The 22,430-nt window shown below is 42.8% G+C and overlaps 1 protein-coding gene across 17 annotated transcripts in view; it reads left to right on the forward strand.

The window, feature by feature from the left end:
• Nucleotides 1-22,430, forward strand: part of STIM1 (stromal interaction molecule 1) — a 172,991-nt gene that overhangs the window by 60,246 nt on the left and 90,315 nt on the right. The window contains exons 1-2 of one of the 17 annotated variants that reach the window (XM_070626090.1): nt 11,615-11,792; nt 12,789-12,893. The exons of the other annotated variants lie outside the window; for them this stretch is intronic. Of the exons in view, the coding sequence (XP_070482191.1) occupies nt 12,878-12,893 (16 nt within the window). The 5' untranslated portion in view covers nt 11,615-11,792; nt 12,789-12,877. Of the gene's footprint in view, nt 1-11,614; nt 11,793-12,788; nt 12,894-22,430 lie in introns of those variants that run through there. 17 annotated transcript variants of the gene reach the window in all.

Genomic DNA, 22,430 nt, shown 5'->3' on the forward strand with positions numbered 1-22,430 from the left:
CATAGACTGTGTTGTGAATGGGGCCATCCCTCCCTAATTGTGCAACAGTACATCATTGTGGCTCTGGTTAAAGGGAAGGGAAGTTATTTAAACACTGACTGTGTGCCTCAGGCTAGGTGGTTTATATTCTTTACTTCATTTCATAATCCCAATAATGCTCTGAGGTAAATACTATTATTGTTCTCATTCGCAGATGAGAAGACTGGAAGGTTCAGTGAAGCTAGTAAGTGAGGTCTTGGAGTTAGAGCTCAGGTCTAACTGCAGTCCATGCTTCTCTTCCACCCCATGTGTGTCATCTTGTTTCCTTGGCTTCCTTGGCCTTGTCTACCTTGATTTATCTGCCTGGCCTCCCTGTGTCGGTAACCTAAGGATTCTCAGCATGGCTGAGTCTCAGGAATGTCTCCTGCTTAGGAGATACTCTAGAGTTATTTTTTTTTTTTCTATCTAAAATTTATTTTTGTCTTTAGCATGAGGCAGCAATATAACTGTAGCTAAAGTAATTTTTAAAGGGTAAGTCAGCTCTGAATTTGTTGGACTGCCTTTCTTCAGCTCCTACAGCATTCTCAGTAGGATAGAAGCTGGGGATGGCTCACTAGAAATGAGTTTCAGTTAAAAAGGCATTGGATCTGGGCTTGGGCGATGGGATGAGATTCCTTCAGCTTTTCTAAGTTGCATGGCTGCCAGGGTTGGTTGGATCTTTATAAATTAGTACTTAATGCCCCTTTTCCAGGGACCTGTGATTCTCATTTCTCTCTTTTAGTAGAGGACCTGCCTCTGGGATTCTGGAGCTACTTGCTTTAGAGTGGGGAGAGGTTTTTCTTCCCAGAGTTTCCAGGAGTGTTTGTGGTGTGGCAGAGGGATGTGTGTAAGGTAGAGTCTGGGGAAAGGTGAGAGGAAGTGGGATGTATACTGGCTGCCTCACTTGCTTTTCAGCACTCTCTTCTCTTGGAGGCTTTGCAGTCCCATTTGAGAAGTAGGGTCCAAAACAACACAAGGCTGCTGTACTCACCTATCTTGTGTTCCAGCTCCACCAGACTACTTGTAGTTCCTGAAGCATGACAGGCTCTTTCATGTCGCCAGTCTTTGTACCTTCTGTTCCCTCTGTCAGGAATGCCCTTCCCATCTTCTCTACCCGATGTGTACCTGCTCATCCTTCAAGACCTGGTTTAGATGTCACCTGGTCAGCCACACTGCCTTTGGTCTCTTCTCTCGTGGACGCAGGCACACCCACTTTTGTTCCTTCACAGCACTTTGTACAGGGGTCTGTTGTACCATGATTATTCACTTAACTGTCTGCCTTCTTCTCCACATCTTGAGCCTCTTAAGAGCAAGACACTGAGTCAGTTTCATCTCTCTTTTTAGGCACAGGGTCTGAGGGACACTAGAGCATCAATAATTGTTGAATTGAACTACACTAATGTGTGAACTAGAAGTAGATAGTTGTGTACAACTATCTTGTGTACCTCTATAAACTAAAACAGGATTTTAACTCCATAAGTCACTGTGTCTGTGTCTTCTAGGCCCCATAGCCCTTCAACCATGCACTGCAGTAGCTGACTTCCGGAGGGAACAGTGTCGTACTCCACAGATGTTATCTTTGCCTGCCTTACCTTACCTTGCCCTTCACCTCACAGTGCTCTTGTCAGTCCCGTAGCCTGACCCAGGAAGGAAATGCCAGAATGAACCATTCTTGGCATCCTGAATCCTTGATTCTCTGGTTTGACCCTGTGGGGCTGTGCAAGGTGAGAAAATGGAAATGAACCGGTTCCCTGTAATAGCAGCTGAATGGGATCTCCTCCAGATTAAGACTGCTAGCACTGTTGCTGCAGCAGTGTAGCAATGAGGCACTTCCTTTATTGCATTTGTATCTAAGACAATCAATTCTTCTTTTAAATTAGCTCCCGTAGCTCACCCTGAGGTTTCTCACAGCACTGAGAGCCTGAAACAAGTCCTGTTACACCTGTTTTTCTACCATTGTCAGGCCACAGACTATGAGATTGTTTATTCTTATCCTTTCATTTTATAGAGGAGGAAACTGAGGTCCACAGTGGGCATGGGACTAGCTCAAGGTCATGTGACTAGTGTCAGCTGAGGCTAGACACTGATCTTCCAACTCCCTGCAGAGTGCTCTCTTCACTATATCTTGCTGCCTCTGATATCAGTTTCCTCTTTCTATTTGTAATTCCTGTAGATTGTGAACTTGGTGAGGGTGGGGCAGCCAGGAAACTTATCTTTTCCGCTGTTACTGCCTAGCTCCTGCACAGGCTGGGCACAGGAGACATTCAGGGAAGACTTGGTGAAGGACTGAATAGAAACCTAAGAGGGCCCAGGAGGACCTCATGGTCTCAGCCAGAAGATGACTAAAGCAAGCAGATCCCTCCCAGTTTCACTGGAATATCTTTGGTTTTGATGATGATTCCTGTGGTTTGGCTTTCCCAGTGTTAAACACAACTGTGGCTGGAGCATGGAAGAGATGTGGTTTGTAACAGTGGTCTTTTCTCTGGTGAAAGCCAGGACCCTAATGAAGCTTCTGGGCTAGCTGAGGACCCCTTTGGATCTTCAGACTCTTCCCCTGCTACCCAGCAGCAATCACAGGACACAGAGATTGCATGTAGCATTGCAAACTCCAGTATAGACAGATAACATACAGATAGATAACATTTGTTGAGTGCTTATTATGATTTCTCGAACTATTTTAGGTATCTTATAACTCTTTTAATCCTCACAATCCTCCATGAGTGGTTATAATAATTTTTTTTTTTTTTTACTTTTTAAATTGACTTTGTTGAAATATAATTTACGTATAGTAGAATGCACTCATTTTAAGTTTTCAGTTTCAGGTTTGACAAATATATGCACCTGTGTATCCTCTCCCCTGCAGTCAAGGTATAGAACATTTCTATCAATAGGTACTGTTATTATCCTCATTCTACAGAGGGGAAAACTGAGGTACAGAGGAGTTAAGTGATTTGTCCAAGGTCTCATGGCTAGTAAGTGATAGAACCAGGATTTGAACTCAGGCTATCTGACTCCAGAGCCCATATTCTTAACTACTGTGCTATGTTGCCTTCCATCTCTTCATTTGTGGTCCAACCATTGCCCCTTTTGCCCTAGTGGACAAGTGCATTAAGAGTAGGATTAGGAGTAGGATGACATAGACTTAAAGTCTAAGCACTAAAGGCATCTTGGAGAGCAAGAGACCCAGAAGCAGGCAGTGGGGAGGGATGAAACAGGCATCTCAGTACCCATAGAATCCCAGGATCAAAGCAGGCAGAGTTACTTGCTTTTTGCCCAGCCTTTGCCTCTCCAGGCCTGCGAAGAATAGAGTGGATAGGGAGCCTCCTAAGAAGGTATAATTTAGTGTCTGAAAAAGAGACTGGCTTCTAGGCTCACATAACTGAGGTATAGAAATATAGAAGATGAGAAGACACAATAGTCTCGTATTCTCAGAGACTATCTGTGGTAGGCTGCAGCTGGTCTGGGCTAGGCACTATAAGGGCAGCAGGGACAGGCCAGAGCACACGTAAAGGAGGCAAGATGGAGAGGGGTCTTGAGATCTAGACATTGGAGAGGGACCTTGAGATCTAGTCATTGAAGAGGGGTTGAGGAGCCAGGTTTGGAAGCCCTGAAGAGAAAATGTAATCATTGTCTTCATGTCTTTGAAAGGCTGTTCTTTAGAAGAGAAAATCAACTTGTTTTTCTGTGTGGCTTCAGAAGGCATAATTAGAGCTCTAAGGGTGGGACAGTGCAGCGTATTTTGAAAAAATTAAAGTATAATGGTTATGACATACTCCATCAGTTTTTCATCAGTTTGGAGTACAAATAAGGTCAGATCTCTTTTCAATATTAAAATTAATTTCATTGAATAAGTACGAAATTATCTGAAAATTTAGTATGTCTCTCTTGGTGCCTTTCCTCTTCCCTCTTTCTCTTTCTGAAGTATTCAAGAACTCTAAGGGCTTATTTAGTCCAAAGGGGTCAGGCTTAGTGCCAAATAGAGAACTAGAAAATCTTATTGGTCTGTTAGCGGGCCCCATTTTTTAGCTTCTGTTAATGATACACAGTGAGGCTTTTAAAAATGGGTCCCTCACATTATGCTGTTTCCTTATTTATTGCAGCCATGAGGCCATGGTTTTGCGTAAGTTACAGAGGTTCTTTGAGGGAGGATGATAGCGCTGCTTCCATGTCACACTTGGCCTAGGCTCCACTATGCTTGAGCTCTCAAAGTGAATGCTCTTAAGCTCATATATATATAAGCTCATCCATTGGAAATGGAAACCCCTACAATCTCCAATTGGCTGGGTCTAGAAGTGTTTCTAGATTTAGCCACCTTCTAGTTCCAGAACCATCCTTCTTCCATGATCATTTTGATTTTAGTATTGAGTTTGGAATATCCATTTAGACTTTCTTTTTCCTCAGTGTGAGCGTTTGCTGTAGGCTCTTAGTGTCCCTTCCTACCTTTAACTTGACTTAGGATCTCAGTCTATCAGGTAAATTCTTTTTTTTTTTCTGTTTTTTCTCCCCAAATCCCTCCAGTACCTAGTTGTATATTTTTTTCAGTTGTGGGTCCTTCTAGTTGTGGCATGTGGGATGTCGCCTCAGCATGGCTTGACAAGTGGTGCCATGCCTGCGCCTAGGATCCGGACCGGTGAAACCCTGGGCTGCCGCAGTGGAGTGTGTGAACTTAACCACTCGGCCACTGGCCAGCCCCATATCAGATAAATTCTAATAGCAGTGAACCTCAAGAGAAAGGGGGTCAAGGTTTCAGTCTCTGATCCTGGAAGGGCTTTGGACCCTGTGCACTTTGTATTCATTTTCCCCGGCTTTGCATACCAAGGGACATTGGGAACAGTCTCTGCCAACTCATAAAAGATCAAGTTGTATCCTCTTTCTCAAGGGTAATGTGTGCCTGCTTTATATTTATATTGTTAAAAGGGGGCCCCTCAAAAACAAGGGTCTTTCCCAAGATTACTTGATGTTTCTAAGACAGAGAGGGACTGACAACTTTAAAATTGCAGTTTCTCTAACTAAAGTAGCTTGAATTGTTGTTTAATCTAGTCCCCTGATAAACAAGGAAGATTTTTCGAACTACTAGAACTCCCTGTCATTGCAGTGGGCCACCCAGAGATATGAGTGCTTTGACATTACAACTGTTAAACAGAGATTAGCTGCTTGGGCCACTGTGAGGAAATGCTGAATTTCTTAATCAGACCACCATCTAGCATGAGTAAGGTTACCATTAGGAGATGTGAGAAGGGACAACTGGACTATGTAGTCTGTACCTAGATCTTGAAACTCTTTCCTCCATGGAGGGACTCTTACTGAATATCTGTACTACCACCATACTAGCTTCAGCAGGATTCTGCTCTCCTTTTATATTTGGGTCCAAGTTGGGCACAGGAACTTTTCTGTATGGCCGTATAACTGAGCCCTACATAGAATGTATAGATGAGAATTTTCTAAAGACTAAGGGAAAACAAAAGGAAAATAAAGTTATTGAAAGTAGATAATCTGGCTTATAAAATATTGCTTGATCTCTGGAGCTCTCAGAGGATATACACATAGGCAGTGCCATCATGATTATCTGGTGGTGGACTGGAAGAAGGATGAGAGATGGGTGCAGGTGAAGATTAGTTGGCCCCTTAAAGCCCCTCCAACTCTCAGAGTTTATGAATCTTCTAGGCCTTTCCAATCTGAAAATTCTAGAACTGGCTTTGTGTTGTGATTCCTAGAAATCTTACAGGCCCAACACAGAGTCAGGAAAACAGGTGCCTATGACTCAGTTGAGCTTACCAGTGATCTCATTTCCACATTTCTCCCAACCACTGCTCTCCCCTTAGGCCAGAGAAATACAGGTATAAGATACAGCCTCTTATATTATATATGCTTTACCACAATTTAAAAAATACAGCCTTATACTTTGCCCATGATGCTGATCTGTCTTTTTCTCATTTACCCTCTCAACACCTTGTGATATGGACAAGAAATTGCTTATTAAGCTCTTTTTAGAGGTGAAGAAATTGAGGTCCAGAGAAGTTAAGTAATTTACCTGTCTGGATTACGCACTAGATTGACTGGTATCCTTAGTACTCTCAATAAATATTTGTTGAATAAATCAATGAGCCAGAACTGGAGCCCAGATTCTCTGTTTCCTTGGCCAGTGTTTTGCTACCATATTCTTCTGAGCCCTCTGGGGGCTTTCTGTGAGCAACTTTAGGATTGGCTGGTTTTTGCTGACCTTCCCTTTGGGATTCCCTCATTCTTCAGCTAAAGCTGTGTGCACTTTTTGGAGGGCATTATCCCAATTGTGTTCCCTACAGAGTGGGAAGGAAAAAAACACTCCACCCACTGTAATTCTTTTTTGGTTACTTGTTTTCTGGGATTTTCATATCATTGCTGACAAGAGTGACTCATAGACTTCACTATGTGATTTTCTTTGTTAAGAGAACTTTTTTCTTTAGCTCTAGAAGAAATTAATTAATAGTTATGTATGGTTAGGGCACAGGTGTTTAGCAGCTTTACCCATAACACAACAGTTGTCTCTTGTAGCTGAGCCAGACCTATTACTTTGGTTTGGTAAAACTCTGCAGCCGCTGTGTGCCTAACTATGTGTTAGGTGCTGTAGGGGTAGCCCTTAGGGTAAGAGGCTCCAAGTCCAGTTGGAGAGATAAGGCACATACATAAACAGGAAAATAGTTTGAGACAGTTTTTAATAAAATGCAAAATCAAATAGTATACGTGTAGGTATTTAAATGTGGAGAATAGGTCATAAGGAGCTTAGAAGGTTGTAGTGGAAAGAGTGTGTGCTTTGGGCAATGTCTGTGGGCTGCTGGCAAGTTAACTCTCTAAACTACTTTTTCCTTACCTGTAAAATGGGCATAGTAATAGCAGCTTCACATGGTTGTGAGGATTAAATGAGGTAACATGTCTACCGCACCAGCATAGTGACTAACGCATGGTAGGCATTAAACCAGTGGTAATTCCCTCCCTCTCCTTTTCCAGGAGCCTTCCTGGAGGAGCTAAGCCTGAAAGGTTGATTAGGATTTGGGAGAGGGTAAGCAGGGAAGGAGGTTGATGGGAAGAGGGGGGATGGGAAGGGGCAGGTTGCATGACTTTGTCAGTCTCATGGGATTGGAGGGTACATGGAAGAAGCAGTGAGAAGTAAAGCTAAAGAGACAGAAGTTTGGAATTTATTTTGAAAAGATGTTATTATGGGAAGCATTTTTAAGCCCTGTATATAGGTGTGCATGTATGTATATAAAAGCCCTTCTTGTACTCTGCAGCGTAGTGCAGTGCTAAGGGCTTGGACTCTAGAGCCAGACTGCCTGTCTCTAAATGCCATCACTTAGTTTACTTCTCTGTGCCCTAGTTTCTTGATATGAAAAATGGAAATGATAATAATGATACCTTGTAGGGTTGTCGTGATGATGAATAGGATAACAAGTAGAAAGTGCTTAGTGCTGGATACATAGTGCTACATAAATGTTAGCTGCTATTATTATTATTATTATTTTAATGAAACAAAACTTTTATAAAACAGTGTATGCCCTTACCGAACTCTGACAATTAAAAAAAAAGTTGATCTATTAACTGAGGGATTGACATCTGCACTTTGAAGACCTTTGCTATAGGTAATGAAGAGTCATGAAGGTGATGAGCAAGATGAGGCCTGCATAGAGTAGTGGTAAACATGATCTGGTCAAGAGGTCCAGAATGAATTAGAGTGGAGAAATGGCAGTGGGCTCTTGAGATAGGTGTGTCCATGTTAAATCATCTAGTATAATACATTTGTTGCATTTAGAGGTAATTCCTGGTAGGCTTAGGCAGTAAAAGTGTAGGTCTTGCGCAGGCTTGTCAAAGAACTTGAGTTCCAGTTAGGGAAATTCAGCAATACCACAGCAAACAGCGCTGGCATAGAAAAAGCATTGCTATATATTTTTTGAATGGATAAATGTTGTTCATATAAAATAGGGTTGTCACTGAGGACTGTAGGAGGTTGGAAGCTCCCCTCAAAGGAGGCAATATGTGGATTGGGCTTGATGGTAGGATAGGATATGATCACTGAGGGGACTGCGTGGAGGCAAGAACGGGTATATTGTATGATCAAGTTAGTAGCCAAGCTTCAACCCAGTCTCTCTATTCTAGTGAGTTCTGCAGAGTAACGCTCCTTTAAATGGCCGTATAATATCTAGACTACATAAGTAGTCCCCATTTCCTGGGAAGAGTGATCTGTGGTGCTCGGGTGGCACATTGCTGGCTTCTTGGCAGATTTCCAAGTATCACAAGGACCAGGGTGAGCTGGCATTTTGTGGGGTAGGGGTGGGGAATGGGAAGGGTGCCATAGGCAGCTTCTCTCTTCCATTTGGGTAGTGCTCCAGGGAAGGGCCCAAGGACCTGCTTCCCTACCCTTCTTTCTGGTTGCTGCTGTGCTGTGTGCCTAGGCTGGGCCTAGCTGGAACTGGGTTTGGTGATGGGTGAGTAGGGTGGCAGGGACTACTGGATTTTGGGATTCCACTGAATGGACTGTAGTTTGTTTTGAGCTGTTTGCTTTGCTTTGTTTGTGCAGCCTTGAAGTACTTTTGTCTTCATCTTTGGCCAGCTCCGGGTTAAACCACTAAAGGCTGCGTTTGAACTGGACCATTTCTCATTTTGGTTGGCTTTAAGTTTTAAGTCATAAGACTGTTAATGGTGGTATCCACTAGCAGGCTCTTTGTGAGATAAGGTGGCTCTTGCTGCTGTGGGAGCCAGTTTGCAAGGCAGGAAGCAGAAGTGTGTGAGAGGAAGATAGAGAAGTCTCTTGTAGAGTCTCCAGCTTATGCTCAGAGCTTTGAGTGCAGGGTAGAGCTGGGTTCATTGCAGAGTATGATGGACTTTACCTGGTGCAGACACCCGAGAGGAATAATATCATTTTTGAAGCAACCAGGGCTGTAGCGTGTTTCTTTTATCTCAAGGCAACTCTTCTGCTAGGAACCCAGGACTCTTTAGTCTGCCCTTAGGGAGCTCTCCAGCGCTGTCTATGCAGGCTTAGCATTCTAGCATCCAGATGTTCCATATTCCCTCAGGCGAAGCCAATGGCATCTTCTCTGGGAAGCTTTTTCCTGACCCTTAAGGGGCAATTAGTCATTTTGCTTCCACAGAACTTGGTATATCCCTTGATTGTATCTCTTTCCTTGTATCCTGATCACCTGTTTTCTCCAGTAGAAAGTAAGGGTTTTTTCTCCCTGGTAAAACTCTTGTGCTTTGATAAAAAAGAGATTGTTTACTGCTAAACATAGCTTTTTCCAAAAGAGCCACAGGCCAATTCAGGATTCTAAAAAAAAAAAGAGAAAATCTTCTGGAATAGATGGAAAAATATACCAAAGAAGATATACACCTTTCCTTTCATTCCTCCTTTCCATGTATCTCCCACAGTCATGTTACTAAGACTTGAAGAAAACAAATTATCGCTTATATATATAAGGTTCACATAAGTGATAGAAGCAAATAGATTATCAAAAAATAGCTTCACCTATAACAATGAAGTGCAAGCTAAAAGGTAAGCTTTTTGGAAGCAGAGGTGTTTTTTTTTTCAAATTGTGTGGCAGTAGCACCTAACGTAAGTTGTGTACAGAATAAACATCAGTAATGAAGAATGAGTGAACAAATGAATAAATGAATGAGTTAATGGTGGATCTTCAGTACTTTTCCTTCTTATTAGGACCTCAAGGCCCCCAGCTGACTTGATTTGGTGGGTGGATCTTAGGCTGGGGCCAAATTCCATGTCTTCCGTGCAGACTTAAGAGCATATGAGATGTTTTCCCCTCCTAGGGTTCCCCCTCCCCCTGCCTTTCCATTTTAAGCATTCCTCCCTATTCTTTAATTGCCATTTGAAGATCTGTGTGTGGAGGATGAGCTGGTAGAGGGGAATGTTTCACTGAGGACATGATGTCTAATGGCAGCCAAGGCTTTGTGGTTGATTGAATCACTGACTTTGAGGCACCAACGGATGGAGCATGGGTATATGTCAGCAGAGTTTGAGAACTCTGTGTGTGTAGGGTGATGGAATAGAGGGGGGAGTGGGGATGGGAGTGGTCGTAAGATGAAAAAAGAATAGTTAGAGAAATCTAGAGTTTTTAACTCTTTCTTAATACTACATTTTGGATTTTCCTTTTTGTGATCTAGAGTTAGAGTGGTCTAGTAGAAAGAGCAGAAGTCAAGAGACTTGACGTTCTTCTGCTGTCGACTCACTGGGCCACCTCGGACAAACCTCTGCTGCTCTATTGGTCTTGTTTTCCTCACTTGTCAAGTGGGATCACGAATTTCTACCTTGCTTGACTGCCTTGACGGTAGTAAGGATTGGTGAGATGTCAGATGAGAAAGCTATGCAAAACAGAGGTGATGATGCCTTGATCAGAGTAGGAGAAGAGTGTAGTGACTCTGGTCACCATCCCATCTTTTCTCACCAGGGTCTTCCTGTCTCTGGAGGAATCAACTATTGTAGCCCAGTTCTTGATACTCAGGTTCCTCTGACCTTTCTGTTCTTTCCAGCCTCTAGATAGTCATTCTTGATTATATAATGTAGGTGACCCTGTAAGGCCAGCAAGGCCCTCCATTGCCTCTGACTTTCCTCCATCAGAACACTCACCAGGCTGTCTTGCCATTGTCTGTTTGGAGGTTGCCAATAAGAGACTAGACTCCAGAGTCAAACTGTCTGGGTTTGAATCCTTACTTTTACAACTTACTGACTGTGTGCTCTTGAAGAAGTTACTTAATCTCTCTGTGCCTAGTTTCCTATTCGTAAAATGAGGAGAATAATAGTAAGTGCCTCACTGAGTTACTGTGAGAATTAAATGAGGCAGTATATGTGCAGAGGTTAGAACAGTGCCTGGCATATAGTAAGCATTCAATGTTATGTACTATTATAATATTATTATTACTTCACTCTCTCTTCCCTGATTGGAACTCCTCTAGGCCAGGGACCATGTCTGTTTCCTCATTGTATCCCTAGCCCGTAGCACAGGGTTTGAACAGCAGGCATTTGCTAGGAATTTCTTGAATGAGACTTTAAGTTTGAATACTGGATCTGCCATATACAGTACTAATTTTGTGACTGTGACCGAGAGACTTGTCTTCTCTAAGCCCTAGTTCCATATCTGCTAATTGGGAATCATAATCCTTGTCTTGAAGGGCTGATGTGAGAATTGAATATATGTGAAATGCCAGGCATTGTGTAAATGTAGTTCTGTTCCATACCGGGCAGCTGTGTAGCAGGTGGGGCCCAGTAATCTGCTAATCACTATAGTACCCCCATAGTGGCCTGCTGAGCCCAGAGTTGCTTCTGACGTGATGCTGTCTGGATATTTGGGCCTAGAACAGAAGCAGCTGTACCTTGGGATTTCCCTTAGCATTTCTGACCTTTTCTAGCTGTCTTTCCTGCTTGTTCTTCCTTGGATTATAAGTTCCTAGAATAGACAGAATATTTTTGTGCCTCTTAGTTTTCCAAAGTGTCTTAAGCAGCCAGGGCACTTTGGTTTTGGCTCCTTAAGCTTGCTCTGTTTGGTCCTTGTCATTCTTTGTTAACTCTTAGTATATCCTGCTTATTTTTGGTTTCCTGACCTGTTGTACTTTTTCCAAGGCCAAAAAAGCACCCACATCATCTGAGGTAAATCACTTTGTCTGGTTCAGTCTAACCAGTGGCCTGTGAGGTAGAAGACCTGAGTTCCAGTGCTGCCTCTGCTGTGTGACCTTGGGCAAGGCTCTTTCCCTCTCTAGGTCTCAGTCTTCTCATCATTAAAATGAAGGATTTGGAACAAGTAAGTGGTTTCTAAGGGTCCTTAAATTCTTAGCATGAGTTTGGACAAGTCATTTTTCTTTTTTGGGGGGAGGGGTCTTAGCTTCCTCATTTGTAAAACTAGGTAGATTGGCCTGAATGATTTATAAAGTCATTTCTAGGCCTGAATATTTTCTTCTTTTTTTTTTTTTCTGCCTCGTATTGCTGTCTGGAGCAATGCGGTGACAGTTAACAGCTGTGGACAGGAAACCCTTGAACACTTCTAACTTGGCAAAGGTTGCTGCTCCCTCTGAGCCTCATCCCAGCCCATTTCCTGTGTTTACAGCATTTGGGTTTTTCACTTAGTGACAGGCCTGACAGGTTGTACTTCAGTTTTCTCTCCATGGCCTGGTGCAGGGTAGACCAAAAATTTGGGAGTTGGGAGACAGAGTTTCAGTCTCGATGCAGTTATATGATTGTAGGCAAGTGACCTCCTCTCTCAGGGGTCAATGTCCTCATCTGTAAAACCAGAGAGTTTAACTAGTGAGTCTTTCTGGCTCTGATATTATGAGATATGAATATTTGCCTCCTTTTATTCTCCCTGAAGGGACCTCTGTTTAGCATATTTCTTCCACATACTCCACCCTGGAAGGGACCAGGGGAGCTCCCTTTGCATTTCCTATATGGGACAAAATAAAAGGAAGAGAAACAGCTATCTCAGGCCCAGATTGGCAGCAGAGAGGAGTTGAGGTGGGGAGCTGGGGTGACCAAATTGCCCAACAGATCAGCTGTATAGTTGGTTAACCAGGTGGACACCAGTGTGCATTTGTTCTTATCAAGACTCTGGAGACAGACGGTATTCCAGTTCCAGCCCTGCTTTCACAGTTTGTGTGACTTGAACAAGTCATTTAGTGATTTAGTTTCCTCATCTTATATTGGGGGTAATAAAAGTACCAACTTCATGAAGCTGTAAAAGAGAGGACATATGTAGAAGTGCCAACATAGTTGTTGACATGTTCCTTCTCCCTTTCTCCCTTAGACAGTTACAGCGTTCTTAATTCCGTTCTCGTGGAGATAGCAGGAGCGTGCACGAGTCCCACTGCAGAGGAGCAAACAGGCCCCCTGGGGATGAAATTAAATTATGGTGAGAAGAAACCTTATGAGGTAGTGCCTGGACCAGACTGGGCTCAGTGCTCTGACCTCAGAGGGGAGACTCATACGGCCTGGAGTCTTAAAGAAGCTTTCCTGGTGGAAATAGGGCTCTCCCTGGGCCTTGAAGGGCCAGCAAGTCTTAAATATGAGGAGCTGGAGGGAGAGTAATTCTAGGTGCCCTTCTACCCTTCATCAAGCTTTGGTGCTTTGTATAGGTCAGTTTCACATACATCTCCTTCCTGTCTCTTCATCTAGGCAGTTATTATCCAAGGGATTCATCCTTTTTCTTTTTAAATTTTTAAGAGAAAAAAAATTTTGAGGCAAGAGGGAAATATAACATTTATTCACAACAAACTAGTTTTACTTCAATCACTGGGCTAGGTAGTTTGCTTGCGTAATCTTTAATACTTAGAAAATTTACTATCATTCTGCATTTTACAGATGAAGGAACAGTGCCTCCAAATGGTTAAGCAACTTTTTCAGCTCAATATTAACAAGTTATAATGACAAACCAAAGGAGGCCCACATAGTAATTGAGTATGGCCTAAGTCAGTTTAGAAGACAGGTCTAATTTAGCAGTTCCCAGTTGTGTTTATTCACCCAAATTCTCAGTAATCTGTAATAGAATCTTTTTGTGCTTATCTCCCAGAGATGGCTTATTCCTGGCTTTTACCTGTACTTACCTCTTGCTTTTAGCAGTAATACTCAATTCTCTAGATCCCCAGTTCAGCCTTTGATTTAGATTCTGCCTGCCTACCACAACCTTAGATTCCTTAACTTTTCCCAAATATTTACCAAGTGCCTACGATATGCCAGACCAGGGATGGATGCAAATAGCAATTCCTGCTTGGACCTTTCAGTGCAGTGATTAGACAATTACAACAAAAACAACTTGGTAGTAACTGAACACTTACTATGTGCCTTGCTCTATTTGAAGTACTTTATGTGTACTAACTCATTTCATTCTCACAACTTGATGAGGTAGGTACTGTTTTCTCCTTATTTTATGGATAAACAGAGCTGAAGAGAGTTTAAGTAATTGCTCTGAGTTGTGATAGAGAGAATCACAGGCACTGTGAGAGCACAGAAGAGGGCCTCCTAAGACTTTCTAGAGGAATTAGAAAAAGCCTGAGTAGAATCTTGAAACTTGAGAGGAATTAGTCAGGTGTAGAATGGGGCAAGGATGTTGCAGGCAGAGGGAACATGGTGTACAAAGCCACAAAGTGAGTCTTGCATATTTATGAAACTGAAAGTAGTTTAGTGTGGTAGCAGTGTCAGGTGTATGTGGGGGAGTGGTGTGAGATAAGGCTAGAGAACTTGGTAGGGGCCACCTCTTGAAAAGCCTTGTATGCTTTGCTACATTGTATTCGTTATACAAACCAATGGTTCCCAATCTTTTGAGGATTTGAAGCCCTGAAAGGGATCCTTGAGGGGTATCTCATGAATCCATATTATTTCCTCAATCATTTTTCAATTGGTGAATACTAAAAGTACAACTATTATCATGTGGAGCTTTTTTGAATTCCTCATTGAAAAATGTTAGGAATTACTGTTGTAGGAGTTTGGGAGCCCTGCAAAGAATTTTTTTCAAATTAAAATTTTTATTGAGATAATTGTAGTTTTTTTTTTTTTTTTGAGGAAAATGAGCCCTGAGCTAATGTCTGCTGCCAATCCTCCTCTTTTTGCTGAGGAAGACTGGCCCTGAGCTAACATCTGTGCCCATCTTCCTCTACTTTATATGTGGGACGCCTGCCACAGCATGGCTTGCCAAGCAGTGCGTAGGTCCGCACCCAGGATCCAAACCGGCGAACCCCAGGCTGCTGAAGTGGAATATGTGAACTTAACCACTGTGCTACCGGGTCAGGCCCGAGATAATTGTAGTTTTACATGCAGTTTTAAGAACTAATATAGAGAGATCACTGGGAAACTTTGCAGTTTCCCCCACAGTAACATTTTGAAAAGCTGTAGTATAATATTAAAACCAGGGTATTGACATTGACACAATCTGCCTGTCTTGTTCAGATTTCTCCACTTTTACTTGTACTCGTGTGCGTGTGTGTGCAAGTTCTGTTCCAGCACCATAAGTATCCTTCATGTTGTCCTTTTATAACCACACCCTTCCTTCCTGCCCCCTTCCCTGTTCCTAATCCCTCTGTCTTCCATTTCTAAAATTTTTTCCTTTCAAAAATGTTATACAAATGGAGTCATAGAGTTTGTAACTTTTTGGAAGTGGCTTTTTTTGCTCAGCATAATTCCCTGGAAATTCATCCAAGTAGTTGTGAGTATAATTACTTCGTTACTTTTTATTGCTGAGTAGTATTCCATTGTATGTAAGTACCAGAGTTTAACCATTCACCTGTTGAAGGACACAGATGTCCTTCAACATGGCCTGATTCCATGCTTTTGGTTATTATGCATAAAGCTTCTATGAACCTTTGTGTACAGGTTTTTTTGTGAATCTGTGAAGGATTTTATTCAGGAGAGTGGTCTAGTCAGATGTGAATTTCAGGAAAATTATACTGACTGTTTTGGTAGAGGATAAGTTTGAGAGAAACTAGAGCAAAGACTGGGAGATCAGTGAGGAAACTGTTGTAGTAACCCAGGCGAGATATATTGAGACCTGAACTAAGTTCTCTGTGAACTGGAATATGCTTTGCCATAGAGCGTTCCTCAGAAAGCACATCAGGCTTGTGTGGATGAGGGAGCAGGGTTGGGGAACATGGGCAGTTAGGAGGCTCAGGCACACTTCCTTCTGAATAGTCAGTCCCCATTCAAGGGAGATGCTCTGCTACCGTAGCTGAGAACTACATTGAGTGAGGAAGGGCTGCTAACCTACGTCCTAGAATGATCATCCTGACTACAAGGTTTTTCAGTGGATGTTCTTGGTTATCTTCCCTCCAGAAAAGAGGAGGGACCAGTTGTCTTCCTTGTATTGTTTGAGTGGAGGCTTACGTGGGGCAGAAAGATGGTGAGAAGCTCTCTCCTAGTTCGGATCTCTTTTGGAGCCCAGGAATTTATTCTCTGGTAAACCAGCCAACAATGGGCCTGGGAGGCTTGAGGATGACCTCTTGTTGCTATGGAAGCTGGAATCCACATTGTTTTTACCCCATGCAGTGGTGTGCCTGGCTCCTCAGTGTTTATGTGTTCAAGGCATTTATCACTGTGCTCTTGGGGCTGTTGTGATCAGGACTAATTGTTGGGGGCCAGCCCTACTTCTGAACCCGTAATCCTAGAGGGTCCACTAGTGGGTTGGACACCTCCTCTGGGCACTGTGCAAAGTTCCTATCTGGGCAAGTCCTTGGGTGCTCACCCCAACACTTGTAGAAAACTTTTCCTGCAGAAAGCTGTTCTGAGTTGTTTGTCATTATTTTTTTGGCCATCTTAGACCCTGACAAGTGCTGGCCAGGACACAGGAATGTTTGGGTCAGGCACCAGGTCAGAGAATTTGGGGTAGCTTTTGAACAAGTATGTGTTGATTTAATTTCCCTAGGGCTGTCGCACTTTTTGGCACAGACGCCTTTAAAATGTAAAGAACTGTGGTGTGTGGGACTCCAAAGCTGAGAAAGCAAATCTTTAAAATCTATTAGCAGCTTTCACTTGTCCTTAGAGCAGATATTGTGTTGCCCAGCACTGGGCCAGACACAGGGAACCGGAAAAATCAGACTCTTCTGCTGTCGTTGGGAAGATGAGACTCACAGGTAAAGCGAAGAATAGAGAATTGATGAGTGACTACCATTTTTAATAAGGCTTTACTGTTTTCAAAGGACTTTACTGAGTTTTCAGATAAAAAAATTAATCCTTGGGAGCAGCCAGGGTTTGGGAAAGTTGGAATTTAAAGACCCACATCTACCACTTCTCCAATTCAGTATATGTTTTAATAATTGGAGGGTAGAGGTGGAGGAGACACTGGAGGCCAGAGAAGTGTGTCTTACTTCTCTGCATTCTCAGTGACTTTGGCTATTTCAACTAGTTGGTTCAGTGTTTAGCAAATAGCTGTTTGAAAGTCATAAATGAGTGTTGAAATGACAGCATGTGAACACTGAACTAGGGGTCAGACACTTTTAATTCAGTCAGAAAGGTTGTAGAAATAAAAGGGCAGGCAAAGAGGCTGTTAAGCACATAGACAAGAGTCCAAAGCCCTGCAGGAGACCCCGGAGCGGGCCCAGGGAGTCAGAACAGCTAGAAGTTCCCTGCACCAGAAGACTGAGTCACTGAGGTCATGGCCCGCTGGGTGGGGACTAACTTTAGGGATTAGCCGTCTTCTGGAAGGAGGCTCCTTATGAGATCAAAGTTTGAAGAAAAGAATACTGAGAGGAGGAAGAAGTAGAAATGGGACATAAGAGGGGTGGCTGAGTGCCCCTCTGAGGAGAGAGGGCTGAAGATTTCTTCAGTTCTTCTAGCAGATGTTTAGGTTTCATATGCTTAACAGAAGCATATTCCTTTGCTCTTTTCTCTCCTCCCATCGGGGACTCAGTATTTCTTCTCTACTATCTTTTTAACTTTGTTTCTAAGTCCTAATGAGGAAGGGGACTTTGGCTAGTGCTGGACACTGAAGAAGACAAAACCAGGAAGTTCTGTTTTACCCTGTTCAGAGACTAGCATAAGCTTAGTTAGGACTTCTGTGTTTGCCCTTAATAACAGAAAGAACTTGATGGAAACTGCCCCCCACCACCGCCATCTGTTGGTCTTGGAGAGTAAGAGTTAGTAGTTCTAGGGAGCCACTCTTGGACAGGATCATCTGGATCTCCCAGCCATAGCCTTGCCACAGGACATGGCATAGGAAGTTAGCGAGGCTTTTATTCTGGTTCTGCCACCACTTTGCCCGCCGACATGGGGCAAAACAACCCCATTTTATGGCCTCAGTTTCCTTTTCCACATGTAAAGTGAGCAATGGCCCTTGATGTTCTCCAAATCCCCTCCAACTATGCCATTTAGAGTCTGAGTGCAGTGAGGGATCCCAACATTCAGTACCCCCATTCTATGCCAGGAGCCTTTGTAAGATTCGTAAAAAGAACCCTTTGACTTAGGGTCCTTCAATAAATCAAATTGTGTGAGATGCTGTGCTCCTTGCTCTTGGGCTTGCTTTTCTTGGGTTGCCTTGCCTTCTGCCCCAACTGTCTTCTACCTGTTGTTCAGACTGTGGTATCTCCTACAGCTCTGGTCTCTTGCCCCTGACCATATTTTACTTTGTGTCTTTGTAATTCATGTATTCTGCTCATTCTAGTACTTTTTGTGGGCGAGGACTGTATTGTTCATCTCTGTTTGAATTTGGGTCTTCATGAAACAAGTTCCTCTGGGCATTCCTTTGTTCATTCAGCAAATGTTTATTGAAGCCCAACATTGTGCCTAGGGACTTTGCTAGGTGCTAGGTGTTGGCTAGAAGCCAAGATTCAGCCAGAAAGAAGACACCCGTGGTTCCTGCCACTATGGAGCTTACAGTTTAGTGGAGAAGACAGACATTAAACAAATGATCACACAAATAATTACAATTGTGAAAAGTATTATAAATGAAAAATATAGGGTGCTTTGGAAAGTGTATAATGCAGGCCTAAACCAGTTTGGGAGGGAAGATGAGTCGAGGGAGATTCTTTGAAGAAGTATTTAAGCTGAGACCAGCAGCGTGAGTCAGAGTTTGCAGGTCAAGAAAGAATGAAGAGCCTTTCATATAAAAGGAATTCTAGGTGGTTCTCAACCCAGGCTGCACATTAACATCACCAAGTATAGGAGAGTATATGAGGCAACTGGACTGGTGCTTCATACTGGTACTTACTGGTGGGAGTATAAAGTGATACAACTATTTTGGTTTTTTTTTTTTTGGAGGAAGATTAGCCCTCAGCTAACTACTGCCAGTCCTCCTCTTTTTGCTGAGGAAGCCTGGCTCTGAGCTAACATCCGTGCCCATCTTCCTCTAGTTTGTACGTGGGACGCCTACCACAGCATGGCTGCCAAGCAGTGCCATGTCCGCACCCGGGATCCGAAACAGCAAACCCCGGGCCGCCGAGAAGCGGAACGTGCGACATGCGAACTTAACCGCTGCGCCACCCGGCTGGCCCCGTGATACAACTACTTTGGAAAACAGTTTGGCAGTTTTCCTGTTGTATAACTGAGCAGTTCTACTCCTAGTGGAACTCAAGGATAAAACACTCACTCAAGAAAAATGAAAGCATATGTCCGTGCAGAGACTTGTACACAAATGTTTGTAGCACTTTATTTGTAATAACTAAAAACTGGTGAATGGATAAACAAATTGTGGTATATCCATTCGGTAGAATAGTATTCAGTGATAAAATGGAGTAAACTACTGACTCATGTGACAATATGGTTGAATCTCAAATCATGCTGACCGAGAGAAGCCAGACACAAAAGAGTACTGATGATTACTTTTATTTGAAGTTCTAGAACAGGAAAAACTAATTTTTAATGATAGAAATCAGATCAGTGGTTGTGTGGGGAGGGTGATGAGGGTTGGCGCTGAAGGGCCAAATGGGAACATTTTGGAGTGATGGAAATGTTCCATATCTTGATTGGGGTGGTAGTTATATAAGTGCATATGTTTGTCAAAAACGTTGAACTGTACACTTAAAATGGGGGTATTTTATTGTGTGCAACTGTACCTTAAATATCCATGCTCCATTTTTTTCTTTTAAAGATTTTATTTTTTTCTTTTTCTCCCCAAAGCCCCCCGGTACATAGTTGTATATTCTTCGTTGTGGGTCCTTCTAGTTGTGGCATGTGGGACGCTGCCTCAGCGTGGTTTGATGAGCAGTGTCATGTCCGCGCCCAGGATTGGAACCAACGAAACACTGGGCCACCTGCAGTGGAGCGGGCGAACTTAACCACTCGGCCATGGGGCCAGCCCCCATGGCTCCATTTTTATAAATGTCAACAAAAGGCAAAACTTGCCTCTGGTGATAAAAATCCGAGTAGTGGTTACCACTACGGGAGAGTGGGGACTGGTCACAGGAGTATTGATTGGAAAGGCGCAGGGGGGAGGGAGCCTTCCTGGAGTGTTGGGAATGTTCTATATCTTGATTTTGGTAGTAGTTACATGGATATATACATATGTAAAAGTTAATTGATCCATATGTTTACTTATGCATTTGTGTATGTTATATCTCAATTAAAGAAAAAAACAAAAAAACAAAACCCCCAAATATCAAACCCATATCTAGGTCTCACCTATAGAGATATGATTTAACTGGTCTCGGATGGGACCTGGGCTTCAGCAATTTAAGACCTCCCTAGGTGATTCCACTATGCAACCAGATCTGAGAACCACTGTGCTGTGTGGAAAGGAGAGAAGAAAGTTGGCACATCAAAAAAGGATCACATGAAGCAGAAGGGAGTTGCTGGACATGAGATCAGAAACATGGCAGATGGCAGATCATTCTGGACCTTGCAGGCCACATTAAGAAATTTGAACTTTATCCTAAGACTAATGAGAAGCTTTTGAAGGGTTTTAAGGAGGGAGATGCCTTGGACAGATATTCAGCTGGTAGGTACTGGCACTGCCCTTAGCTAGCATTCTTGCTGACTGGTCAGTAATATTTGGAATATCTCCCCTTAGAGTGACATACCGTGTGGAAAAGAAGATTTGGAATAGTTGAGGAGTCTTGAACTAGGGTTGGTAATTGATTAGATGTGAAGAGTGAGGGAGAGTGAAATGTCAAGGTTTCTGACATGAGCAACTGGAGAAGTAGGAGCAACTGGGGGAAAGATGATGAGTTTAGATTTAGACGTTATGAGTTGAGGTGCCTGTCAAACATCCATGTGGAGATGTTTAGTAGGTAGTTGGCTTCTGTGGGGTTTTGTAGGTCAGAAGTGAAACTTGAACCAGAAACATTATTTTGTTTTTTGGGATTTGGTAATAGCTAGTAATTTCTTTAAATGGTAATTGAAGCTATGAGAAGATGTAAAATCACCTTAGGAGAGAGTGTAGTATGAGAACAGAAAGAACCTAGGACTGAACTCAAATTCTTTAAAACCCAAAGTTTAAAAGTCAGGTCGAGAGGAGAAATCTGCTTTGCACATTAGGAAAGACAAAGATTTATTCATTCATTCAGCAAGTCTATATTGAATACCTACTATGTGCTAGGCACTGCATGAGTCCTGGGGGATACTGCAGTGAACAAAATGGTCCCTGCTTTTGTGAACCTTACTTGTTTTAGAGGGAAACAGACAATAAACACATCAATGAATAAATATATCATGTACGAGGTGGTAGTAAGTGCTATGAAAAAAGCAAAAAGACATGAGCTCTGCCCTCAGATATCCTTGAATAACCACAGTTGTGGGCTGACTGAGGGCGGGCCATAGAGGTACGAAGTCAGAAATGCTGTGGAACTCAGAGGTGTATCTCATTATGTTGATACTGGGGCTTTATATGTAGTTGATGCTTGGATTGTTTTTTCTTTTTCATTGAGAACTTTCTTTAATTGTATGTCATATAAATTAGAAAAATTGTTACTGGAGTATTCAGATCACAAGTTAGAGTGAGAATATAATTATCTCACGTTATAATCAACATAAATAGTACTTTTAAAAGCATGCTTATAAGAATTGAGAAAACCTCTAGTGACCATACACATATTATAGGCTATGATTTTTTTAAAGACTTTATTTAATTAATTTATTTATTTTGAGGAAGATTAGCACTGAGCTAACATCTGCCACCAATCCTCCTCTTTTTGCTGAGGAAGGCTGGGCCTGAGCTAACATCCATGTCCATCTTCCTCTACTTTATATGTGGGATGCCTGCCACAGCATGGCTGGACAAGAGTTGCATAGGTCTGCACCCTCAATCTGAACCGGTGAACCTCGGGCTGCCGAAGTGGAACGTGTAAACTTAATCGCTGCGCCACTGGGCCGGCCCCAAGACTTTATTTTTTTTACTGCAGTTTTAGGTTTACAACAAAACTGAGAGGGAGGTACAGAGATTCCCATACATCCTCTGCCTCCACTTGTACATAGCCGACCTCGTTATCAACATTACTCACCAGAATGACACTTTTTTTTTACCAAGGATGAACCTACACTGACACATCATAATGACCCAAAATCCATAGTTTAACTTACGGTTCACTCTTGATGTTGTATGGGTTATTTTTTGAGGTCTTCTCCCTGGGGGAGAAGTGAGCATGGTCAGAAGTCTTTTGTGTCAGTGCTGCTTGGGTAGCTGAAACCAGTGCCAGCTTTGTCTAGAAGGAAAGCTCTTCTGAATTCCTGTCCCCTGGTGAGAAGAGCTGGGCCTCTTCTTGCATGTGAGGACATGATGTTTTACCAGGGCCAGGAACATCCGTCAGGTAGGCTGGGTTTTACTCAGCCCAGAGATCTGACTCCTCTTTACTCTGTGGCTAGGCCTGCTATATGCTGTATTCCAGGGGGGCCTTTCTTGCTGGTTCCAGGTCCTAAACTAGTTCCCCTTCTCAGCCTTTACATTTTTGTCTAGAGGATCCCTTCCCTACTTCAGCCCCATCCTCATTCTAGGTTCCATGCCACTTTATCTCTGGAACCTCATGGTCCTTAGTTG

The sequence above is a fragment of the Equus przewalskii genome, chromosome 6 (assembly GCF_037783145.1).
Source record: "Equus przewalskii isolate Varuska chromosome 6, EquPr2, whole genome shotgun sequence".
NCBI classification, from domain to species: Eukaryota; Metazoa; Chordata; class Mammalia; order Perissodactyla; family Equidae; genus Equus; species Equus przewalskii.